The sequence below is a fragment of the Bombina bombina genome, chromosome 5, assembly GCF_027579735.1.
Source record: "Bombina bombina isolate aBomBom1 chromosome 5, aBomBom1.pri, whole genome shotgun sequence".
Classification (NCBI taxonomy): Eukaryota; Metazoa; Chordata; class Amphibia; order Anura; family Bombinatoridae; genus Bombina; species Bombina bombina.
The window spans coordinates 78,137,915-78,164,226 of record NC_069503.1 but is presented as its reverse complement, the minus strand read 5'-3'; the positions used below and the strand labels follow the sequence as shown (position 1 = coordinate 78,164,226).

Below are 26,312 nucleotides of genomic sequence, written 5' to 3'. Positions count from 1 at the left end.
CAGTTTTCCTGAACTGTTGCTCTTCATCCACAATACTCTCAGACCTCAGATCAGCACTTTGCTTTTTCACCAGTTCACTCTGGCGGGCCATCCTAATAGCCCCATCTAATGTTAAATCAGGCTCTAACTGCAGCTTCAGTGAGACTTCAGCATCTGCAATTCCAATAACTATTCTGTCTCTGATTTGCTCTTCTTTAGCAACACCAAACTCACAGAATTCAGCTAGTTCATACAGGCTGCGCACAAATGACTCCACAGATTCTCCCACACGTTGATTACGTTTGTGAAAACAAGCTCTCTCATGAATCACATTTCTTTTGGGCACAAACTGGGCACTGAGTTTATCCATAACTATATCAAAGTTAAATTCTTCCCCTTCTTGGAAAATAAAAGCATTGAACACTGGCTCCACATCCTTCCCCATAGAATATAAAAGAGAATTAACTTGTACTTCACCACTCTCCTTGTTCAGTTTAGAAGCGATCCTGATGCGCTGAAACCGCTGACGCCATGTGGGCCAAGCTGCAGGCGGCGAGAAGTCAAAAGGCTCAGGTGGGTAAACTTTGACATCTTCATCGATCAGGAACAGAAGCGCAGGCCAGAACTTCTGACACCATGTCATGAGATGCAGGACATATGCAGGACACAGCAATGATGGTACAACTCTATTTTATTACAGAGCACAGAAACGTACATCTAGTCAGGTAGATTTCACTAACTAACTGCTACACAGACTACCGGAGCTAAGCCCCGCCCCCAAACTAGTGACATCACTTCCTGCTCTCATCACAATGGGTATCTGTAATTCATTGTATGGGGTCCACTCCTGGGGTTGGCAAGCACATTAGCTGGCAGTCTGCGGCTGCCACTGTTCGTTACCCTGGTATTAGCACTGCTCATTGTATAAAACTGAAGGCATGCTAGTATTATCATCAGGGTTTAGACATCATCACTACCAGAGGTAGGTTAGAGAGGTCACCATTACCCGTGGTCAGAGTGTATACAGCCTTCTTACTCTTGCTTAACCCACACACCATTAATTTTCCACAGGGAATCGAACAGGTATCTAACCATGTGAGGGCAAAACCAGCTGCTTCTGAGTATGGGCCCAACAGGATTTAAAAAATAAATAAATAAAATAATATATATTTTTTTTTATGCCTGGGGCAAATCGGGACAGATGGCTAGCAACCCGGGACAGGGGGACAGACCCCTAAAATCGTGACTATCCCGTGAAAATTGGGACAGTTGGGGGGGTATGAATAAGGTAGTAGTTGTGTTTTATTTTATTAGAATCAGTGGGGGCTATTTGGTTACTGATGCTTTGAGGGTTCTTTAATGTCCCAGCAACTAAAGGCATTCCTTAAAGAAACACTTTTCCGGATTTGGGCCACATTGGATCATGGTTCTTGGAGTTTCAGGGAGATTGCATTCCATTTGCTGGCATCAGGGAGCCGCTATTACAATCAGGGAGACTCCCTGAACTTCAGGGAGATTTGGGATGTCTGGTTAATACACACTGTGCAGCTCGCTGTGCTAGTGAAGGGTTAATACACATTGTGCTGCTCTCTGTGTTAGTGAAGGGTTAATACACACTGTGCAGCTCTCTGTGCTAGTGAAGGGTTAATACACACTGTGCTGCTCTCTGTGCTAGTGAAGGGTTAATACACACTGTGCTGCTCTCTGTGCTAGTGAAGGGTTAATACACACGGTGCTACTCTCTGTGCTAGTGAAGGGTTAATACACACAGTGCTACTCTCTGTGCTAGTGAAGGGTTAATACACACTGTGCTGCTCTCTGTGCTAGTAAAGGGTTAATACACACTGTGCTGCTCTCTGTGCTAGTGAAGGGTTAATACACACTGTGCTACTCTGTGCTAGTGAAGGGTTAATACACACTGTGCAGCTCTCTGTGCTAGTGAAGGGTTAATACACACTGTGCTACTCTGTGCTAGTGAAGGGTTAATACACACTGTGCTACTCTGTGCTAGTGAAGGGTTAATACACACTGTGCTACTCTGTGTTAGTGAAGGGTTAATACAAAGTGCAGCTAGTGAAAGTGCTAATATATATGGTGTAGCTGTAATGTAGTAGTGGATATGACAGTCAGTGACAATGTGCGCTCAGCAGTTACTATTTTTTTTAAATCTGCAGCATTTAAACAAGTTAAAAAGCATACGATTTGTCTTTGAAATGGTTGCATTTTTTTCTTTTTGTCTGATTGGCTGCTGCTTAACATCTGACTTCTCTGCATGTATTCTGGGAGCTGTAGTTCAGTATTGAACTGAGTTTTGTTCCCCTCCCATTTACTTCCTGTGCAGCTCTGCCTGGGTGAGTGAGTCAGGCTGTGTGTATTGTGTGATAAAACGATTTAGTGACTTTCTAGTCTGCTTAAAAAGTTTATAATTGTTGTTCTTTGTTCAACTCTTTGTTAGTGAAGGGTTAATAGACACTGTGCTGCTATCTCTGCTAGTGAATTGTTAATGCATACTGTGCAGCACTTTGTGCTGCACTGTGCTAGTGAAGGGTTAATACACACTGTGCTGTTCTCTGTGCTAGTGAAGGGTTAATACACACTGTGCTGCTCTCTGTGCTAGTGAAGGGTTAATACACACTGTGCTGCTCTCTGTGCTAGTGAAGGGTTAATACACACAGTGCTGCTCTCTGTGCTAGTGAAGGGTTAATACACACAGTGCTGCTCTCTGTGCTAGTGAAGGGTTAATACACACTGTGCTGCTCTCTGTACTAGTGAAGGGTTAATACACACTGTGCTGCTCTCTGTGCTAGTGAAGGGTTAATACACACTGTGCTGCTCTCTGTGCTAGTGAAGGGTTAATACACACTGTGCTGCTCTCTGTGCTAGTGAAGGGTTAATACACACTGTGCTGCTCTCTGTGCTAGTGAAGGGTTAATACACACTGTTCTGCTCTCAGTGCTAGTGTAGGGTTAATACACACTGTGCTGCTCTCTGTGCTAGTGTAGGGTTAATACACACTGTGCTGCTCTCTGTGCTAGTGTAGGGTTAATACACACTGTGCTGCTCTCTGTGCTAGTGAAGGGTTAATACACACTGCTGCTCTCTGTGCTAGTGAAGGGTTAATACACACTGTGCTGCTCTCTGTGCTAGTGAAAGGGTTAATACACACTGTGCTGCTCTCTGTGCTAGTGAAGGGTTAATACACACTGTGCTGCTCTCTGTGCTAGTGAAGGGTTAATACACACTGTGCTGCTCTCTGTGCTAGTGAAGGGTTAATACACAATGTGCAGATCTCTGTGCTAGTGAAGGGTTAATACACACTGTGCTGCTCTCTGTGCTAGTGAAGGGTTAATACACACTGTGCTGCTCTCTGTGCTAGTGAAGGGTTAATACACACTGTGCAGCTCTCTGTGCTAGTGAAGGGTTAATACACACTGTGCTGCTCTCTGTGCTAGTGAAGGGTTAATACACACTGTGCTGCTCTCTGTACTAGTTTAGGATTAATACACACTGTGCTGCTCTCTGTGCTAGTGAAGGGTTAGTACACACTGCTGCTCTCTGGGCTAGTGAAGGGTTAATACACACTGTGCTGCTCTCTGTGCTAGTGAAGGGTTAATACACACTGCAGCTTTCCTTGCTAGTGATGGGTTAATACACACTGTGCTGCTCTCTGTGCTAGTGAAGGGTTAATACATACTGTGCTGCTCTCTGTGCTAGTGAAGGGTTAATACACACTGTGCAGCTCTCTGTGCTAGTGAATGGTTAATACACACTGTGCTGCTCTCTGTGCTAGTGAAGGGTTAATACACACTGTGCTGCTCTCTGTACTAGTTTAGGATTAATACACACTGTGCTGCTCTCTGTGCTAGTGAAGGGTTAGTACACACTGCTGCTCTCTGGGCTAGTGAAGGGTTAATACACACTGTGCTGCTCTCTGTGCTAGTGAAGGGTTAATACACACTGCAGCTTTCCTTGCTAGTGATGGGTTAATACACACTGTGCTGCTCTCTGTGCTAGTGAAGGGTTAATACATACTGTGCTGCTCTCTGTGCTAGTGAAGGGTTAATACACACTGTGCAGCTCTCTGTGCTAGTGAAGGGTTAATACACACTGTGCTGCTCTATGTGCTAGTTTAGGATTAATACACACTGTGCTGCTCTCTGTGCTAGTGAAGGGTTAATACACACTGCTGCTTTCTGTGCTAGTGAAGGGTTAGTACACACTGCTGCTCTCTGGGCTAGTGAAGGATTAATACACACTGTGCTGCTCTCTGTGCTAGTGAAGGGTTAATACACACTGTGCAGCTCTCTGTGCTAGTGAGGGGTTAATACACACTGTGCAGCTCTCTGTGCTAGTGAAGGGTTAATACACACTGTGCAGCTCTCTGTGCTAGTGAATGGTTAATACACACTGTGCAGCTCTCTGTGCTAGTGAAGGGTTAATACACACTGTGCAGCTCTCTGTGCTAGTGAGGGGTTAATACACACTGTGCAGCTCTCTGTGCTAGTGAAGGGTTAATACACACTGTGCAGCTCTCTGTGCTAGTGAAGGGTTAATACACACTGTGCAGCTCTCTGTGCTAGTGAAGGGTTAATACACACTGTGTTGCTCTCTGTGCTAGTGAAGGGTTAATACACACTGTGCAGCTCTCTGTGCTAGTGAAGGGTTAATACACACTGTACTGCTCTCTGTGCTAGTGAAGGGTTAATACACACTGTGCAGCTCTCTGTGCTAGTGAAGGGTTAATACATACTGTGCTGCTCTCTGTGCTAGTGAAGGGTTAATACACACTGTGCAGCTCTCTGTGCTAGTGAAGGGTTAATACACACTGTGCTGCTCTATGTGCTAGTTTAGGATTAATACACACTGTGCTGCTCTCTGTGCTAGTGAAGGGTTAATACACACTGCTGCTTTCTGTGCTAGTGAAGGGTTAGTACACACTGCTGCTCTCTGGGCTAGTGAAGGATTAATACACACTGTGCTGCTCTCTGTGCTAGTGAAGGGTTAATACACACTGTGCAGCTCTCTGTGCTAGTGAGGGGTTAATACACACTGTGCAGCTCTCTGTGCTAGTGAAGGGTTAATACACACTGTGCAGCTCTCTGTGCTAGTGAAGGGTTAATACACACTGTGCAGCTCTCTGTGCTAGTGAAGGGTTAATACACACTGTGTTGCTCTCTGTGCTAGTTAAGGGTTAATACACACTGTGCTGTTCTCTGTGCTAGTGAAGGATTAATACACACTGTGCAGCTCCCTATGCCAGTGAAGGGTTAATACAGTGCAGCTCTCTGGGCATAGAAGGGGTTAATACACACTGCACAGCTCTCTGTGCTGGTAAAGGGGTTAATACAAAGTGCAGCTCTTCTCAGTGCTAGTGAAAGTGCTAATATATATTGTGTAGCTTTATGTATATAGTGTAGCTGTATGTATATAGTGTAGCTGTATGTACAGTATATAGTGTAGCTTTATGTATATAGTGTAGCTGTAATGCACTAGTATAGGATATGACAGTGACAATGTGCTCAGTTACAAATTTTTTGAATCTGCAGCATTTAACCCCTTAACGACCAAGGACGTATGCCATACGTCCTCAAAAAAAATCCAGTTAATGACCGAGGACGTATGGCGTACGTCCTTGGTCTGGAAAGCAGCTGGAAGCGATCCTGATCGCTTCCAGCCGCTTTCCGGTTATTGCAGTGATGCCTCGATATCGAGGCATCTTGCAAGAACCCCCCTTGGCCATCTGATGCAGAGCGAGACACTCTGTGGCCCTCTCTGCACCGGACATCGATGGCCGGTATCGTTGGTGGGTGGGAGCTTACGTGGGAGGCGGGTGGGCGGCCATCGATAGGCCATATGATGTTGAGGGGGGCGGGATCGCCGGGGGGCACGCACGGACATGCGCGCGTGCACGGGAGAGCGGGGGCGGGCGGGGTGGATGCGGGTGGGAACGGCTACACAACAGAAAACAATTAAAAATAAAAGTTGGGTAAAAGTATTTTTTTTTTTTAAATCAAAGTGATCTGGGAGGTGGAGGGGGTTGTTCTTTGGGGGGGAAGCTACACTACAGAAAAAAAAAAAGAAAAAAAAATTGAAAAGCATTTTTTTGCAGAAACTGGGTACTGGCAGACAGCTGCCAGTACCCAAGATGGCTCCCAGTAAGGCAGAGGGGGAGGGTTAGAAAGCTGTTTGGGGGGGATTAGGGAGGTTGGGGGCTAAGGAGGTAATCCTACACATCAGCATATGTAAATATGCTAAAAAAAATATACATTTTATTTAAGATGGCGGGGACAATTGTGGGGTGGGAGAGGGAAGAGCACTGTTTGGGAGGGATCAGGGGTCTGATGTGTCAGGTGGGATGCTGATCTCTATACTAAAGCTAAAATTATCCCTGCAAGCTCCCTACAAGCTACCTAATTAACCCGTTCACTGCTGAGCATAATACACGTGTGATGCGCAGCGGCATTTCGTGTCCTTCTAATTACCAAAAAGCAACGCCAAAGCCATATATGTCGGCTATTTCTGAACAAAGGGGATCCCAGAGAAGCATTTACAACCATTTGTGCCATAATTGCACAAGTTGTTTGCAAATAATTTCAGTGAGAAAACTAAAGTTTGTGAAAAAGTGAACGATTTTTTTTATTTGATCGCATTTGGCGGTGAAATGGTGGCATGAAATATACCAAAATGGGCCTAGATCAATACTTTGGGATGTGTTCTAAAAAAAATATATACATGTCAATGGATATTCAGGGATTCCTGTAAGATATCAGTGTCCCAATGTAACTAGCGCTAATTTTGAAAAAAAAAGTGGTTTGGAAATAGCAAAGTGCTTCTTATATTTATTGCCCTATAACTTGCAAAAAAGCAAAGAACATGTGAACATTGGGTATTTCTAAACTCAGGACAAAATTTAGAAACTATTAAGCATGGGTGTTTTTTGGTGGTTGTAGATGTGTAACAGATTTTGGGGGTCAAAGTTAGAAAAAGTGTGTTTTTTTTCAATTTCTTCCTCAAATTTTTTTTTATAGTAAATTATAAGATATGATGAAAATAATGATATCTTGAGAAAGTCCATTTAATGGCGAGAAAAGGGGTTAAAAAGGAATCAAAACCCAAAATTGTGGCAGAAACTAGGGTGTCACCTAGCCCCCTCAATTTGGAGTCTAAAAAGAAAACCTACGCGGAGGTGGCCAGTCAAAACAGGCCATCTCCACAGAGGTTTAACTCTACCCCTTCCCCAACACGGGCTGAGGCGCACAGAGACAATAACCAAAGTGGGGGACATAATCAGGTGAATAATTACTCACGAAGAGAATGCTCACCAAATAATTGGTATCCGCGCAGGGTAGATACAATAGATGGCGAAGATATTCTCAGGGTAACCAGACACCCCAAGTATATAATGCTCTCCAAACTACTAATGCTGAACAAGCTGAACCCCACGGCAGAATAGAAATAGCGGCCCTGATTCTGAGGGAACCCGATGGTCCAGGAATCACTATTATGGGGCATCAAGAGATAGGCCCAGGAGTAGAGGTAACTTGTACAATCAGGTAGATATGCTTTATACCCAGTTAATGTGGTTGAGCGAACAATTCGCTAATATGAGTCAACCTTTTACGGCTCAGCAACCGAACAATACTTTTTTAGGGGTACAGCCAGTGGTCAGCATTGGACCACAGGCACAGTCATAAATACTGCAGTATCACCTGAAAGGGAGGGGAGAGCTATACAAAATGTAATGATAAATGTCAATGCTACTAATCATGTTCTCTCTGCACAGACCGGAAACGGACGATTTAGCTGTGATGACAAGCAACCTCAGCCGGGAAAAATTAACCAAATTCTTCCTTTACAGCGTTCTCTTAACCTTATTTCCACAGATGCAGTACACAAGAATCCAGCCGATCCTGTCATAGAGGGGCTGGTAGGTATGAAGTTTCTTCTGCATCGGAAAACATGGCGGATTCAGGTAACACGTGGCGAAGCCCACAGATGTATTATAATGCCAATTTTATGTGTGAAATGGTAGAAACTGCAGGAAGATATTATGTATTAGCCGAGCTGCAAGATTCAGTCTCCAACCCTATCATGGGATTAATTGATACTGGATCTCAGGCAACTATTTTATCCCACAGGTACTACACACATCTAAATGAGCTAACACTCCACAAACCTGAAATAAAAGAATTTGATGTTTCTCTAATAGGAGTTGGGGTGACTCCCTAAAAGTTTACGGTACTGCCTGGTTAAAATTTAAATTGGGAAACAGGGTCATAAGACACCCTGTCATTATAGTGGATCTGCCAACTGATCGTTTAATTATTGGTAGTGATCTCCTGAAGCGATTAAGCACCATAATTGATTACATAAATAATGTAATTTGGTCACAAGTAAAATGGCCAATAAATTATGAGCAATCTGGTAAATCTGTCACGTGGTGGAAGAGAAACCAGATGCTGTGGAGATTTATTTCAGGAATAACTCTGTACCTGAAATCACTATTTTACAAATAGATGATCAGACTCCTTTAAATGGCTCTGATGGTAATACTTTTAAAATTTGCCTGAAAAGATAGCGAATATTTCCTTAGACGGCAATGTATTAACCATATCTCTCCACAAGGGGGATCATAGAATCCCTAAGGGAGGGGGCCATGCTCAATACCTCACAGGAATTGAGAGAGTACAAGTGCATGACTTTGGGAAAACCAAGTTTGCTAAATTAAACTTAAAACAGGAAGCTAGCTATATAAGCAAAGGTTTATTAGCGCAGATAGCTGAACCTAAAGTGATTAAATATCTTTCTCCCCAAGACCTCTGTGTCCGCAGCCTGGATAACAGGTTTGAAAGCTATAACGTCACAGCTAAGTGCTTATTATCTGTATCTATAGGTAATAAATCAGTGAAGCACCTGTTTTTAGTTTTAAATACTCCCCATAATCAAATATACATTGGCAAATATATCTTACATAGATATGCCATACAAAATTGATTTGATTAACTCTTGCCTCTGGAGCAGGTTAAAGGGGGACCCTGAAGTATTTCAGGATGAAAATGCAGCCCTGAAATCGGACCATTAATTGCCATATGCTGTAAATATGCAGGTGTCTAGCGATATTATAATTCCTGCCGGGGCTGATAACTTTCTTTTACCCTTACAGGTAAAAAGAGGTCAGAAATTAAAAACTTCTGAAACACTAATTTGCCTCTCCCATAGAATACAAAAATCTGGGTGTCACAATGACCTACACTACTTTGGTAAATATTGGAACTATTCCAATACATGTTATTGTGCATAACATGACCCCACAGGATATAACATTATCCAAGGGAACTACTATAGGGTATGCACTGGAATCAAGTTATTACACTTTTGGATTCCAGAATAATATAATTGGGCTAATACCTGAAGGATACTTAACTGAAGAACAGTTAATAGAACAATCCTTTGCATCTATGCCAGAGGGTCTATTTACAATTTAGTCTATTTATCCCTTCAGCTCAGAGAAAGGCATCTGTAAAATTGAAGAAGCCTCTCTAGTATTTGATCAGCCGAATAAACAGCAAGATTACCCCAATACCCAGAGTCATGGGGGCAATGTAAATTATAGTCAAGGGGATCTCACCTCTAGGTTGGAAGAAGCCTATGAAATAGGACAGCCTGAAATCTTTCCAGGATTTCAGCAAATAGTCGAAGAGCAAATATCTTTAGCTAATGGCTGTTCCAGCGATGATGAACGCCATCTGCTGCGAGAACTCCTGATGGAGTACAAAGATATTTTTGCTAAGGATTCTTATGACTGTGGGACTACAGACTTGCACATTGCAAGAATACAAACAGATCCCAATGCACCACCGGTCTTTGTTAAACAATACAGACTTCCTTTAGCCTCATATGATTCTCTTGCAGAAATCATAAGGAACTTGGAAGAAAGGGGTATTATCCGAAAGGTGCACAGCTCTTATAATAATCCTATTCTAGGTGTTCTTAAGCCCAATGGACAATGGCGTTTGTGTGCTGATTTAAGACGGCTAAACAAACGAGTGTACATTTCTGGCTGGCCTGTGCCATACATTGACCAGTGCCTAGTGCAGATGCAGGGATCCAAAATATTCACTGCCATTGATTGTGCACAGGGATATTGGACCATAAAGGTACATGAAAAGGACCAGTATAAGCTGGCCTTCTCCTTCCAAAAGGTCCAATATGCATTTCAGAGACTTCCTTTTGGATACATAAATTCTGGACATGAATTTGCTGTATTCATGCATAAGGCTATGTCTGATGCACTGGAAAGGGGGACCTTATCTTATGTTGATCATGTTTTAATCAAAAGCACTGACTTTGAAAAACACATTGCAGAGCTTAAACATGTCCTCAGCCATCTTAAAAGGGCAGGTGTCAAATTATCCCTACAGAAAGCTCAATGGTGCCACACTCGTGTAAACTTCTTGGGGCATGAAGTTACTTCGGAAGGGTTAAATCCTCAGAAGAAAAAGGTGGAAGCTATAGTAAATTCTAAAAACCCAACTAACTTAAAGAAATTGAGATCCTTCCTGGGTATGACAAATTATTCTCGCAAATTCATTGATAATTATGCAGAATTAGCTAAACCACTACTACTTCTTCTAAAGAAGGATGTGAAATGGCACTGGAGTGAGTCTCAAGAGACAGCCATGAAAGAGCTGAAGAGAAAACTCACACAAGCACCTTGCTTAGCATACCCTGAAGGTGGTAAACCTTTCTTCTTAGAGACAGGTTACACGGATGTAAGCATGAGTGCTGTTTTATACCAAAAGCATGATAATTTAAGCAAATCCATTGCTTATGCGAGCAAAACTCTATCCCCAGTAGAAATAAAATTTAGCAATTGCAAAAAAGCCCTCTTATCTACTGTATGGGCTCTACAAAATTTCTGCAGCTATATACAGGGCGAGAAAATTATTGTAGAAATGGCCCACCAGCCTTTGCTATATTTGCAAAGTGATATAATAAGAGATGGGAATTTGTCTAATAGCTGCATAAGAGCGTGGACTCTTTCCTTACAAGGCTGGCCCTTAGAAATTCACTACAAGCAGAATAAAAAGAATCCAGTTGCACAGGGGCTTGCTGAGCTCCACGACTGTACTGCTAAAGATCCTGGGGAAGAATTATCAGAAGATGATTTTCTGGAGGAACAATTGCTTTCCCCATATAAAATGTACAATGAGGACCTTTGTCAAACATTACCTTGGGTATATGTTGATGGTTGTTCTTACCATGCCACTATTGATAATGAGAACAGATTAGTCGCTGGCATTGGTATAACTTGGGCAAATGGATTCCCAAATATGTCTATAGGTTTCATTGGACCAAGATCCAGTCAAGTTGCAGAACTAACTGCTGTTCTAAAAAACATTGAAATGGCTATTGAACATGGTATTCATGAATTTGTAATCATTACTGACTCAAATTATGTGCGTGACAGTTTTGTTGAATACCTGCCAACTTGGAAAAGAAATGGCATGCAGAAAAGCAACAACAAACCAGTCAAGCATGGCAAGTTGTTCTGCGAGATTGATAATCTGGTGGTATCTAATGATTTAAATTGCTATTGAACATGGTATTCACAAATTTGTAATCATAACTGACTCAAATTATGTGCGTGACAGTTTTGTTGAATACCTGCCAACTTGGAGAAGAAATGGCATGCAGAAAAGCAATAACAAACCAGTCAAGTATGGCAAGTGATTGATAATCTGGTGGTATCCAATGATTTAACCATACACTGGAAATAGACCAAGGGTCATTTCAGGGTTCTGGGTCCTGATAAGGAAGGCAATGATCTTGCGGATTCATTAGCCAAACAAGGAGCCATAACTGGAGAACTCTTTAATATTGAACACTTAATGGGTGCAATTCAGATAGAAGCCATTACCAGAAACCAGGCCAAACAACAGAGTGAGCCTAACCTGGTGCAATGGAGTCAGGATTCTCCTAGCGAGGACCTGATCACTAGTCAAAAAGAAGACCCAATTGTAGGCATCTTCTATAAACACATAGAAGATCCTGAAAGCAACCCCACCTCAAAAGATGATTGTATTGGCAAAGAAGATCTTAGAATCTTAATGAAATCCAGATCACAATTCAAGTTACAGGATGTTTTGTTAATTAGAACCTCCAAAACTGGCATCCAGCAATGGGTGGTACCCACCAAATTCAGAGGACTAATGCTTCAACATGCCCATGATGCTCCCACATCTGGTCATCGTGGTGCCAAACTCACATATGAAATATTGCGTGATTACACTTTTTGGCCACACATGTTGAAAGATGTTCAAACCTACTGTCAAGGGTGTCTAATCTGTCCACAGTTCCAACCCACTGCGCCAACGCATAGAGCGCCATTGCAGAAAAGGGGAATGGTAATGCCATAGTCAGATATACAAACTGATTTTATCGGTCCAGTAACAAGGTCATCAAGAGGTAACAAATACATGTTAACAGTGACATGCCTGTTCACTAAATGGGTAGAGTGCATCAGTGCACCTAACAATAGTGCTGAAACATGCGCAGCATTGCTCATCAACCACGTGTTTTCCAGATTTGGTTTACCCCAAAGAATCGAATCAGATCGGGGAACCCACTTCACTAGCGAATTGGGTTCCCCGATATATATATATATTGAAAGCATGTCTTAGCATCTGTATTTTTTTAAGAATATTTGTGGACCTAAAAAGAAATGATTAATAACACTTATTTTTATTTCAGATGGACCATAGACAAGATTCATGCATGCAGAATTTGTTGGAGATGTAGAACATGCTGTATTTGTGTGAATACATATATAATAGACGTATAAATTCCATTAATTTCTGAATAATTAGCAGTATTAATTTGCTTTAATATAGTATAATGTTGGGGACACATGATGTTTCATATTGAAATAATCAGAGAGATGATATGATGCTGCCCCATCTATAATTAATATTGTCAGTAATTGATGCAGGAAGTTATGATCTAATGAATAACCATTTCATAAAAATAATGAATTGTTAAAAATGTTGGATAGTAAATGTATTGTTGTGTTTGTTTGTCACGCTGCCCCTGGTGTTATGATGTGAGAACTACAGCCAGAAGGCTTTTTAGGCTGTTAAAAATGAAATTCCCAGGTAACCAATGGGGTGATCAGCTCCGTAAGGGCCAATAACAAAGCAGGTTTTCCCAAAAGGGCCTCCCATATTCTCACCCATGATGGAAACGCATATAAGCTTAAGGCAAGATAGGAGAAGGACAGATTCTGCTGAGCTGACTTGTAACTGATTTGTTGGGCATGAACTAACATTACTCTAGCAAAGCTGGTCTACCTTTTCTCATTGATTACAAAATATACTTATTGGTCTTCTGAGGTGAGATTAAACCTGCTGAGAGATATTGGATATCGATTGGTGTTCATCCTGGTAAAGTATTAAAAGACAACTGATAGATTAAAGAGAGCAATTTGTGTTTTATACTGTATTTCATAGTCTTGAATAGCTCTTAGTTTGCCTTTTGTATGCAAAACATTCATTGTTGCTGTATGCAGCAGACTTAAAGAAATAAATTGTATTTTAAAACTGGTATCCATAGCCCTGTATAGTGTCAAATTTGTATCTTGTAGGCTAAGTAATTTATCTGTGCAATTTCGGATGTTTTAAATTAGAATTGTGTTAGAATAAAGCGTGGGTAAATAGCTGAGTATATTACTTGGAATCTCATTGTGTTAATTGAATGAAAGGCTATTGTAAATAAGGCTAGCTTTAAAGGTAAACTTTTATAAGCTTTGTAAGAAGTATAGCATATCTTAATAATTTTTTAAACGTGTATAATATTGTTTCATATTCTGGTTCCTAAATATATATTCCAATGTGTTCATAGATATTAACTAATAAAAAGAATTCAGGTATTTATATTAATTTTATGGTTTCTAGTAGATGCATATTGATTGAGTGTTTATTTTTAAAGGATAATTATTAAATATATTGTATTATAACCCTGCCATAGACTGACATATTATTTGGAGAGCACTACTGAAATTCTTATAAATATACTGACACAGAACTATACCATATTTTGAAGCTTGAGGAGGTCTGTCCAATAATACATTTGTGGGGTTGTTCCTGTTATTCAATGAGCAACAGATTCTTAAGTATCAGCCAATTAGAATCTTGTATTTCCCTATAGGGTTATAATTAACTGTAGAGCCCGGAGAAACCATTCTCATTTAATATGAGTCTGAAGCTGCTATTTGCTCCAGTAATTAATATCACTCTGCTTATGGCCCTGTTGTATCAATCTCATCACATATACTGATCTAATCATAAATATCTTGTGATCGGCATATTATTTTATTTCTAATGAGGTTATTTTATAATACATTTCTTATTTCTATTAGCTGCACCTGTTTATCATCAGAACGTTTATCCCACTGATCTGTGACTGATTCTTGTTGTTAGCAAAGACCTTAGTGAGTGTATTCTGCACCTTCAGCTGCTGCTGTTTATGTCACATGATCACAGACTTAAAGGGACAGGGTCCTGTAAAATTAGTTTCCCCTTAAAATAACAAGAAACCCCAAATGTTTTTCATCATTTAAATAGAACATATAATTTTAAACAACTTTCCAACTGACTTCTATTATATTTGCTTCATTCTCTAGATATCCTTTATTGAAGCAGCAGCATTGCACTACTGGGAGCTAGCTGAGCACATAAGGTGAGCCAATGACAAGAGGCTTGTATGTGCCACTAATCAGCAGCTAGCGCACCATAGTGCATTTTATGCTTTGTCACAAAGGTCCCCAAGGGAATAAAGCTGATTTGATCATAGATGGAAATTGGAAAGTTGTTTAAATTTGAATAATAAAAGTGTAATTGTGACTTTGCTGTCCCTTTAATGTGTTTCTAATGACTTGTTTTACCGGTGTATAAAATAGTATTAAGTGTATGGGAGATTTCACGTTTAGCTTTATTTTTATGTAAAATAACTGCTGTTTGTAATTTATTTTCATTATTAAATTGTGCACAGCCTTTTAAATGACCTGAGGCTCCAGCTCCTACTTAGCATATGCAGGAGTTCACATTATATAAAAATATGAGTCCGTTATTGGCTGATAGCTGTCACATGGTACAGGTGCAGAACTACATTTATCAGAAAACAACCTACTGCTCTTTTAAATTTCATAGTATCTTTTATTGCATTGTATTTTTATTATGCATCTGTCGTTTTGTAATTCTATATTTTATGGTCCTTTTAAATGGACTTAATTTTCCAAAAGAACATATCTCATTATATTATCACTCTATGTAAACACAAATTCTTTATTTTCTTAACTCTATCCAAGAAAACAATTGAAATTAACATTTTAGTGCCTATCTCTCCCACATCCCCTTGCAGTGTGATTTAACACAACTCCGTATTGACCATGAGAAGTTAAAGGACTGGGGGTGGAGCCCATGACAAAATGTCTGACAGTGAGAATTAGTAGGAAGTACAATACCAATACTGCAGTATCCAATCTAACTTATATTTAAACAACTGATTTTAACATTTCTTTCAGTAGAAAATATTGTTTTATATAAATGATATAAAACAAAGATTATAATATGTTTGTAAAGTTGTGATATGGCCCCACTTAAATATATTTTCTACCATTATGTTGTATAGATCTGGGAAGATTCATATTTAAGGTGCAACTATAACACCCACAGAGCTAACTGTACTAAATGTGTGGTGAATCAACATCACATATGTAATAACCTAATCAGCTGATCTGTATCACATGAACTGTTATGTGTGCCTTTAAAGGGACAGTAAACACCAGAAATTTTTGTTGTTTAAAAAGATAGATAATCGCTTTATTACCCATTCCCCAGTTTTGCATAACCAACACAGTTATAATAATACACGTTTTACCTCTGTTATTACCTTTTATCTAAGCCTCTGCAGACTGCCCCCTTATTTCAGTTCATTTGACAGACTTGCATTTTAGCCAATCAGTGCTCACTCCTCTGTAAATTCATGTGCGTGAGCTCAATATTATCTATGTGAAACACATGAACTAATGCCCTCTAGTGGTGAAAAACAATCAAAATAATTTCAGATTAGAGGCGGCCTTCAAGGTCTAAGAAATTAGCATATGAACCTCCTAGGTTTAGCTTTCAACTAAGAATTTCAAAAGACCAAAGCAAAATTGGTTATAAAAGTAAATTGGAAAGTTGTTTAAAATTACATGCCCTATTTGAATCATGAAACTTTTTTTTGGACTTGACTGTTCCTTTAATTATACCATACGTACATTTAATCAGAACCATTATTTATTATTATCTCTTTAAACCATTTAATATACTTTTTACAGACACGGCCAGAGCACTGAGAGATATCAGGTATTGATGTAACTGGAGTGAATAAGGGAACCTTCTTCCTGTGACATTGGAGCCTGTTATCAGCATGAACTCATATGTGTTAGGTGAGTAAAATAGATATTATCCTGACTTTAACCCCTTAAGGACCACAGCACTTTTCCATTTTCTGACCGTTTGGGACCAGGGCTATTTTTACATTTCTGCGGTGTTTGTATAATTTTCCTCTTACTCATTTACTGTACCCACACATATTATATACCGTTTTTCTCGCCATTAAATGGACTTTCTAAAGATACCATTATTTTCATCATATCCTATAATTTACTATAAAAAAAACTATAAAATATGATGAAAAAATGGAAAAAACACACTTTTTCTAACTTTGACCCCAAAATCTGTTACACTTCTACAACCACCAAAAAATAACCATACTAAATAGTTTCTAAATTTTGTCCTGAGTTTAGAAATACCCAATGTTTACATGTGCTTTACTTTTTTGCAAGTTATAGGGCAATAAATACAAGTAGCACTTTGCTATTTCCAAACCATTTTTTTTTTTCAAAATTAGGGTTAGTTACATTGGAACACTGATATCTGTCAGCAATCCCTGAATATCCCTTGACATGTATAGATATTTTTAGAAGTCAAGCCAAAGTATTGATCTAGGCCCATTTTGGTATATTTGATGCCACCATTTCACCGCCAAATGCGATCAAATAAAAAAAATAGTTCACTTTTTCCACAAACTTTAGGTTTCTCACTGAAATTATTTACAATTAGCTTTAGTATAGTGTAGTAGACAACCTAAAGTATTGATCTAGACCACCATTTCACCGCCAAATGCGATCAAATAAAAAAAAACATTACATTTTTCCTAATTTTAGGTTTCTCACTGAAATTATTTACAAACAGTTTATGCTATTATGGCACACATCATTGTAAAGCTTTTCTGGGATCCCCTTTGTTCAGAAATAGCAGACATATATGGCTTTGGTGTTGCTTTTTGGTAATTAGAAGGCCGCTAAATTCTGCTGTGCACCACACTTGTAGTATGCCCAGCAGTGAAGGCATTAATTAGGTAGCTTGTAGGGAACTTGCAAGGTTAATTTTAGCTTTAGTGTAGAGATCAGCCTCCCACCTGACACATCCCACCCCCTGATCCCTCCCAAGCAGCTCTCTTCCCCACCCCACAATTGTCCCCACCATCTTAAGTACTGGCAGAAAGTCGACCAGTACTAAAATAAAAGCGTTTTTTTTTTTTATTTATTTTTAATTTATTTTTTTTAAAACATATTCTGCTGTGTATGATCCCCCCCTTAGCCCCCAACCTCCCTTATCCCCCCCAAACAGCTCTGTAACCCTCCCCCTCTTCATTATTGTGTGCCATCATTTTTAAATATTTTTCTGCAGTGTAGTTGCCCCCCTCATTAACCAACCCCCCACCCCTCCTAGATCCCTTAGATAAAAATACCCCCCTCCTCTCTCCCACCTTATCCTAAAAAAATTGTACCATAGTGTAGTGGCTCTCTCTGCATCGGATGGCTAAAAAATGTTATTGCAGGATGCTTCAATATCGAGGCATCACTGCAATAACATGAAAGCGTCTGGAAGCGATCAGGATGGCTTCCACCGCTTGAAAACACTAACGACGTGCAGGGTACGTCATTGGTTGTTAACTAACATTTTTTGTACGACGTACCCTGTACTTTGTTGGTCCTTAAGGGGTTAATTACTGGCAAAATAGAATAGATCACTCATTAAACAAATAAACTATTATATTTATTAGGGATGCACCGAAATTTCAGCAACCGAAATTTTCTGCCGAAAACGGGCCTATCCCATTTCGGCCGAAAGAGGGGCAAACCGGCCGAAAACTACTTCCCCTTAGACATAATGAAAACATCTGGTTATATGGACAAATGTGGTAGGCTGTGAGGGAGGAGGGATGCGATGCAGCTTCTGCCCTTAGTGCGCTTCCAGCAGGTCTTGTAATTATACCAGGAGCTTGTGTTCGGACAAAACAGAGAACCGTGTCACTTCCTTTGAATGCGCATGCATGCCGTGTCAAATTCCTGGACCCTGTTTAACATGCATGCGTGCGATTTTTAACAATTACTATACCGCACCACGCTACACCAGGGCACTTGGAAATCACGCAATGTATATATATTTTTTATTCTGATTGGGAAGGCGAAGGGTGGATTTCTGGGCTTAGTGAAATGGTCCCTTCTGCTTAGTTTTACAATATCCATGGCATTTCTCGTCCATGGTTTTTAACATTTGATGCTGCATTCATTTTTATAAAAATGTGACATGTTTCTATAATAACACTCAGTTATTTAAGTCAGTATGAATGAGGAGTGTCATATTTATTGCACAAATTGGCAATATTGTTGTAAAAAAAAATTAATGAAGTGTCATACTTCCTTAAAAATGAATTGGGTGTCATATTTGATGCAAAAAGTGGAAGGGTGTCATAAAGAAATTAAGGGTGTCATATTGTAATTTGTATGATAAAAAAAAATCAATGAGGGGGTGCCATACGGACTTAAGAAATTAATTAAGGGTGTCATGTTTGTAGAAAATTAATGAAGTGTGTTATACTACCTTAAAAATGAATGAGGTGTCATATTTGTTGCAAAAAGTGGAAGGCTGTCATAATTAAAAAATTAATTAGCGGTGTCATATTGTTTGTTAAAAAAAATCAATGAGGGGTGTCATACTGACTTAATAAATTAATGAGTGGTATAATACTGACTTAATAAAAGAATGAGGGATGTCATTCTAAATTAAGAAATGCATGAGGGTATCATATATTGATTGTAAATACTGACTTAAGAACTAGGGATATCATATCAAATGTAAATGCAAAAACAAATGAGGGTAGCATATTTAATGGAAACAAATACATGAGTGGTGTCATACTGGCCTAAATAAATGAGTGGTATTACATTGCTTAAGAAATATGTCACATTTTTATAAAAATGAATGAAGCGTCACATGATAAAAACCATGGATGAGAAATGCCAGATATCTTGTTTGTAACTTAGGGAATGCCATGGCTATTGTAAAACCAAGCAAAAGAAGCCGTTTCACTAAGCGCAGAGTCCAGTCTTTGCATCCCAATCAGAAAAAAAAAAAGTTGCGTGATTCCCAAGTGCCCCTGTGTAGCGGGAAGCGGTATAGCAATCATTAAAAATCACACACATGTGTGTTATATCCAGTACCAGTTAAGTGTAGAAGATGAGGTTGGTTGTAGCTCTAAGCGATCATGCCGATAATTATTAGATGACAAAAGTAATAAGTCACATACTGATCAACAAAGATTGGATATATTTAGGTCCGCTGTATAGCATAAAAATAAAAAAAAGACAGCATTCTAAACAGAGGTGAGGGTACAAGGATAAACGCAAGGGGAAAAAAAGAAATGACAAATAAACCTGCAGCCTTCTCTTGGAGTTGACATAGTTTAGCAAACACAAGCAAGTGCTACTAACAGACCAGCTGGGTAACTTAGGTACAGTAAACTAAATATCTAGCACAGCAGAGCAACATCTGTTTCTGTGCTAGCGCCAAACAAACAAGGCAATTAAAGAATACCTTAAATTATTTTAAAATCATTTTTGAAAAAAAAAGATATTTTCGGTTTCTGGCCAAGGGCATCCTGATTTTTCGGTTTCGGTCCACAATTTTAATTTTGGTGCATCCCTAATATTTATATCTGCATCTTTTAAGTACATTTGTGTCAGTGACTGTTAAAAATATGGAGCAACCTCCATTGGGCCGAGGAGGAGGGTAAAAAAAAAACACATCCAACAACTGCCTAACCTCACCCCAGACCTGGTTCATTACTCAGAACACCTGCAACTCCATCTTCCCCTGCCCTGACCTCACTCATGGAACACCAACAACTCCCCCAGTGTTCCCCACCCCAAAACCACCACTGATTTGTGTGCTTATTTTTACAGTAAGTATTATTAAACTAATAAAGTTTTTGGCTGTTTATATAAATAGAACAACCATCCAAAAGCTAAAGATTATCATAAGGTCACTGCTTCTTACCCTCTCAAAACATCTCACACTGATCATTAGTCTGTGATGATTAAGACATCATGTTCTCACCCAACTGGTTGAGCATGAGCCTGGCAGGGCTGTATGTGCAGTTGCTTGTGCAATGTTAAATGAGGATGGTAGATGCCACCTCTCTTGCCCAGAATACAGATGTACTTGTTCACTGGCAGAGAACATTATCCACACGCACCTTGTTTAATGGGGCCTATAACTTGTTTTCATGAGTAATTTAGTTTACTATGATGTAGCCATGTTTACATTCTATATCATGCTTTTTTAATTTGTGATTTACAGGTAAATAAATTATAGAAAATAAAAATAGAAAACTGAAGGCATTTTTTATTATAAAACATAATCTTTTTTTATTTAGATGTATTATATTATAAATGAATAAACCTTCTTATTTTTCTTTATTTCATTTCTTTTCATGTAGACAAACACGTCAATATTTCATATCTATCCTTCACTACAGTCTTAGACACCAATGACTATTCACAAACTTTGGAGATATCACAGCAGAAATTTAAAGGAGATGGTGAATTGGCAGGAACTGAGCAGCAATCAGTATGTACAGAGAGTAATTTAGTCATCAAACAAGAGGACAACATTTATGCCTTATCTAGTGAAATTATTTTCCCTGAGGATAAACCACACACATTTACAGAGTTTTCAAAACATATTAAAGAAAGGAAAAGTCTACAGTCTTGCCAAATGATTCATACAAAGGAGAAAAAAAATCAATGTACAGAGTGTGAGAAAAGCTTTAGATGGAAGTCTCGTCTACTAGAACACTACAGAAGTCACACAGGTGAGAAACCATACACATGTACTAAGTGCGGTAAATGCTTTACACAAATGAATCAACTGAAAACTCATGGATGGATTCACACAGGAGAAAAGCCTTTCACGTGTACAGAGTGTAAAAAAAGTTTTACACAAAAGAGTGATCTGAAAAATCATGAAAGGATTCATACAGGGGAAAAGATTTTCACATGTACAGAGTGTGGAAAAAGTTTTACACAATTAGGTAGTCTGAAAAGTCATAAAAGGATTCACACAGGGGAAAAGCCTTTCACATGTACAGAGTGTGGAACAAGTTTTACAGAAAAGAGTACTCTGAAAACTCATGAAAGGATTCACACAGGAGAAAAGCCTTTCACATGTACAGAGTGTGGAAAACGTTTTACACGAATGGCTTCTCTGAAAATGCATGAAAGGAGTCACACAGGGGAGAAGCCTTTCACATGTACAGAGTGTGGAAAACTTTTTAAACAAAAGAGTCATCTGAAAACTCATGAAAGGCTTCACACAGGGGAGAAGCCTTTCACATGTACAGAGTGTGGAAAACGTTTTACACAAATAATTAGTCTGAAAACTCATGAAAGGATTCACAAGGGAAGAGACCTTTCACATGTTTAGAAAGTGGAAAAAAGGTTTATTATTGAAATCATGTATCACAAAACACCAAATATTTACACACAAATAAACTTTATAAACACAGTGTACAAACATTTTTACAATTATCGTAAAGAGGACAAACTCTATAAATGGAAGCATCAAAATGGATGTTATTGTAAATAATACTTTATAAATCCCAGTTATAAAAGCCCCAGATTGGAAGTGTTCTTCTGCTGTCCTTTGTTCCTCTATACATGTGCACCTCAGTTTCTCTCATATAAATGTGATAGAATCCAAACGCCACACAGGAATATACAGATCTGTCCTCATACTGACCAGTTTACACAACCATTCCCCACTAAAGCACCCCCAGTGTTGTTTATTAATATGCCAGTGTTAGGAGTTGTATGTTTGTTTTACATAGCGGATAAAATAATTACATTTACAGAATAAAAGAGTCTTTATATGAATAGAGTGTTAGAGAAATATATAAACAAGAACATCAGTCTCATATGATTGACATCTGGGAGATATATTTAATGTGCAGATCATGTGGATAAACTTTTTCTTATAGCAATAGATACTTAGCATTGCACATGTTATATACCAGAGGAATTACTGAGGGGAAACTGATTTTATTTAATGAGACACAATATCAGTAACCGGTACATACGTGATCATAATCAGTTTAATTTAAATGGCTACTATAACCTACATGTATACTGGGTATGTAATATGTGTGTCATGTGATCATAATCAGTTTAATTTAAATGGCTACTATAACCTACATGTATACTGGGTATGTAATATGTGTGTCATGTTCTGTAACTTGATATTATGTCTGTTAGACGTTTTCATGTTAGTTAGAAGCCACAAGAACTGATAATAGCACATACTGTATATATAAAGGGAACATTATATGTCTGATAAATCCCTTTGTATCAAGAGCACAAGTGTTAGGTATATTTATACCATTGTGTGCATATATCATGTAATGCTGCTGTTTACTATATAATGATATACAATGTTTTTTTTCATGCAAATAAAAAGTGATTGTAATCCAGACCAGTATTTTGTGTTTTTTGTATAATTAAAAACCCAATATCACAGAATAATTAGGAAAACAACATCAAAGACAGAAGCCGAATCTGACAGTGAAAGTTAAACGCTGATAATTCAGATAGAGCATCAATTTTACCCAGCTTTCCAATTTACTTCTATTATCTAATTTGCTTTGTTCTTTTGGTATCTTTTGTTTTAGAGTAAACCTAGGAGGCTGATATTATATGAGCTTAGGGGCGTGCACGTGTATTTGAAGTTGTTTGAAATGTCATGTTCTATCCAATCTATTTAAGTTTAATTTTGACATTACTGTCCTTTTAACAGTACATAAAACAATATCAAATTAACCCCCAATTTACACCAATCCAGATTATTAATCACCAGCAAGACTTTATACACAGACATTTTCTTTTACTTAAAGGGATAGGAAATTACACTTTCATGATTCAGATAGAATGTGTCATTTTATGATGCTTTTAGTTTCACTTCTGTTAACAAACTTATGTACTACTGAGAGCTGACTTTTGGCTACACACATGTGTCTCTTGTCATTTGCTCACCAGATATGCTAAGCTATCTCCCAGTACTTAATTGCTGCTCTATAGCTGACTTTGTAGGAGTTAAAGGGACAGTCTAAACCTCGGTCATCTTAAAGTCTTACCTTAGATTAAGCTGCAAATAGCCTCCTGCACCTTTTCTATATCATGCAGTTGGAACATTAAAACAGTTATTTTAAAATGAATATTGTCTCTGGCCACTTTGAAATGGCTACCAAGCTCAGCCCACTGATGACATCATGATCTGGGCTGCATCTAGGGACTCTGCTGAATAGCATTGACAGTCTGTTGAATCCAACTAGTGAGCCTTTTGTGATTGGATGCCATATGCAGCCCAGATCATGTCATCAGTGGGCTGAGCTTGGCAGCCATTTCAAAGTGGACAGAAACAGTAACTTTTTTACTGTTTATGCTGCATGATATAGAAAAGGGGCAGGAGGCTATTTGCAGCTTAATCTATGGTAAGACTTTAAGATGACCAAGGTGTAATCTGTCCCTTTAAATACATAGTTATATATAATCAGTGGTACAATAATAAACTGATCTAACATATTAAATAATATTGCACCTTTATATCCCTTTAATTAATAACAGAAATAATTAATATAAATATATTCTAGGTAATCAATATCTTGGTAAATTTGTCGCAATGATATCTTCATTAAACAAAGATTCACAACAAGATAGCACAAAGCTAGATCTGATTAAAGGGACAGTAAACACCTTGAGACTGTAATATAAACTGACTTATTATTCCTAGGAAAACAACTTTACCGTATATTTTCATTGTCTAATAGTATTGTTATATCAGCTGTGTGCCGGGATATTATCTGTGTGTCACAAACATACAGTGACTAATAATGCAATAAACACATAGAAATAACTTCACTGACTCACTATTTAATGTCTAATAGTATTGTTATATCAGCTGTGTGCCAGGATATTATCTGTGTGTCAGACGTACAGTGACTTATAATGCAATAAACACATAGAAATAACTTCACTCACTCATTATTTCATTGTCTAATAGTATTGTTATATCAGCTGTGTGCCGGGATATTATCTGTGTATCACAGACGTACAGTGACTAATAATGCAATAATCACATAGAAATAACTTCACTCACTCACTATTTAATGTCTAATAGTATTGTTATATCAGCTGTGTGCCGGGATATTATCTGTGTACTAAAACAACACAGGACTGCTCAGCGCTAGGTTCTGATATTATGCCCACCTAATGTAATGCAGAATAGTGATATATCAAATCTATACAATATGCAAGATCAAATGGTAATTAAAATGGTATATAGCTTCCGAAATCTATGCAGTGGATATGATTAAAGTCAATTTGGCCAGACAGTACCTTTAGCTCTCAAAAGTGGAGCAGTGTCGCTTCTGTTGAAATTTATTGGAAGTTGTGCTGTCAGCTTTCAAAAGTGTTTCTTATTCTTTTTCTTCTCCTCCTCTGTGCAGCTCCTTTTAAATCCCTTCTTTCTCAAGGGATTATGGGATCCAGGATCCAGAGTGAAATTACCAAGAAAAACAAAGCGCAAAGAGAGAGAGGATTCAAGTGTAGTTTTAAAACACCATGATTAGCGCAATAAGTGATGATTCTACTCACCAGATATGATTAATAAAAGTGCCTTTATTAGTTTACAAGGAATAAAAACTTTGTTTCCGTGCACAGCACCCGGCAATAACAGACAACTGATAACTGGAAGGTCTTTGGAATGCAGATCACAATCTGCGTCAGGGTTTCCGGATAGCCCGCCCTCAGTAAGTCAGTTCTGTTCTCGGGTGCTCCTGACGGATGTGAACCCCAACGCGTTTCCCCCAGTACTCGCCGTGCTTTATCAAGGGGATATTGTCCAAAAACTGATGTCGGGTTGTTGAACATTGACTCCTTTTATACCCGTATGTATTACATCCGCCCTCCTCACACAGGGGCCCAGTCCTCTATCTGGATCGTGATTGGTTTGCATGCGACAATAAAGATAATACTTTTAAACTGAAATAAATTCATCTAAAATTACAACTGAACTTTCATTTCATTAATACAAACAAACAACATTAAAATTGAGATAAAACATAGCTGATACATATCATTTAGAGACACATACATAAAATGCCATACCGAATTTACTTAGTTTTATTAGATTTGTTTTCTCTATGTTTATGAAACCTGTTAGTGAGTGAATGTTTTAATGCTCGATGTTTAAATATACTAGATGCAATAAATGTTGCTATATCGCTACTCTGTGTTTGGGTTTTTCCGTGTGTCCCCGTCCCCTAAAAGGCTCGACACTTGACTCCTTTACTGGACTGGTGATTTACCTGGCCTATGGTTCTACTCTTCTCATGATAGGTCCAAGTCACACAGTTACGTATATGGGGAGTTTCCCTATTCATTACGATTGTTGAGCTTTTATACCTCGGTACACATACCGATGTCATAGTCCCAGCTTTATATATTCAAAATCTGGTAAGTGTTGTTTTGATTAGGTGTTAATATATAAATGTCTATAATAAAAATGGATATGAACATCTTGAGAGATGCACTACACTATTATAATTATAGCAGACTTTTCTAATGATTTATTTGAAATACTAAATAACAGACTAAATACTTCATAGTGGCTTGATGGGTGTAATTTCAACACTTGGCCATTTAATTCGTAGTGGCTTGAAGGGTATAATTTCAACAATTGGCCAGAGAGTGAATGTAATATTTAGATGCCTTGCATCAAAAAAAATAAATAATTGATATATGCTGAAGAAACCTTTGAAAACATTATTGCTACTATTTCATATAAATACATATTGTAAAAGTTGCTAAAAAATTGCAATAAAATTAGATG

General features: G+C 38.5%; 1 protein-coding gene across 3 annotated transcripts in view; it reads left to right on the top strand.

Moving 5' to 3' along the window:
• LOC128659912 (gastrula zinc finger protein XlCGF7.1-like) overlaps positions 1–22,896 on the top strand; it is a 33,156-nt gene extending 10,260 nt beyond the window's left edge. Inside the window, exons 1-4 of one of the 3 annotated variants that reach the window (XM_053713499.1) lie at positions 7,707–7,951; positions 14,660–14,715; positions 16,358–16,468; positions 20,869–22,896. In XM_053713499.1, coding sequence (XP_053569474.1) covers positions 16,450–16,468; positions 20,869–21,854 — 1,005 coding nt within the window. In that variant the 5' untranslated portion in view covers positions 7,707–7,951; positions 14,660–14,715; positions 16,358–16,449 and the 3' untranslated portion in view covers positions 21,855–22,896. Of the gene's footprint in view, positions 1–7,706; positions 7,952–14,659; positions 14,716–16,357; positions 16,469–20,868 lie in introns of those variants that run through there. The other 2 variants (XM_053713500.1, XM_053713498.1) reach the window with 2 other exon arrangements.
• The last annotated feature ends 3,416 nt before the right edge of the window (positions 22,897–26,312 follow it).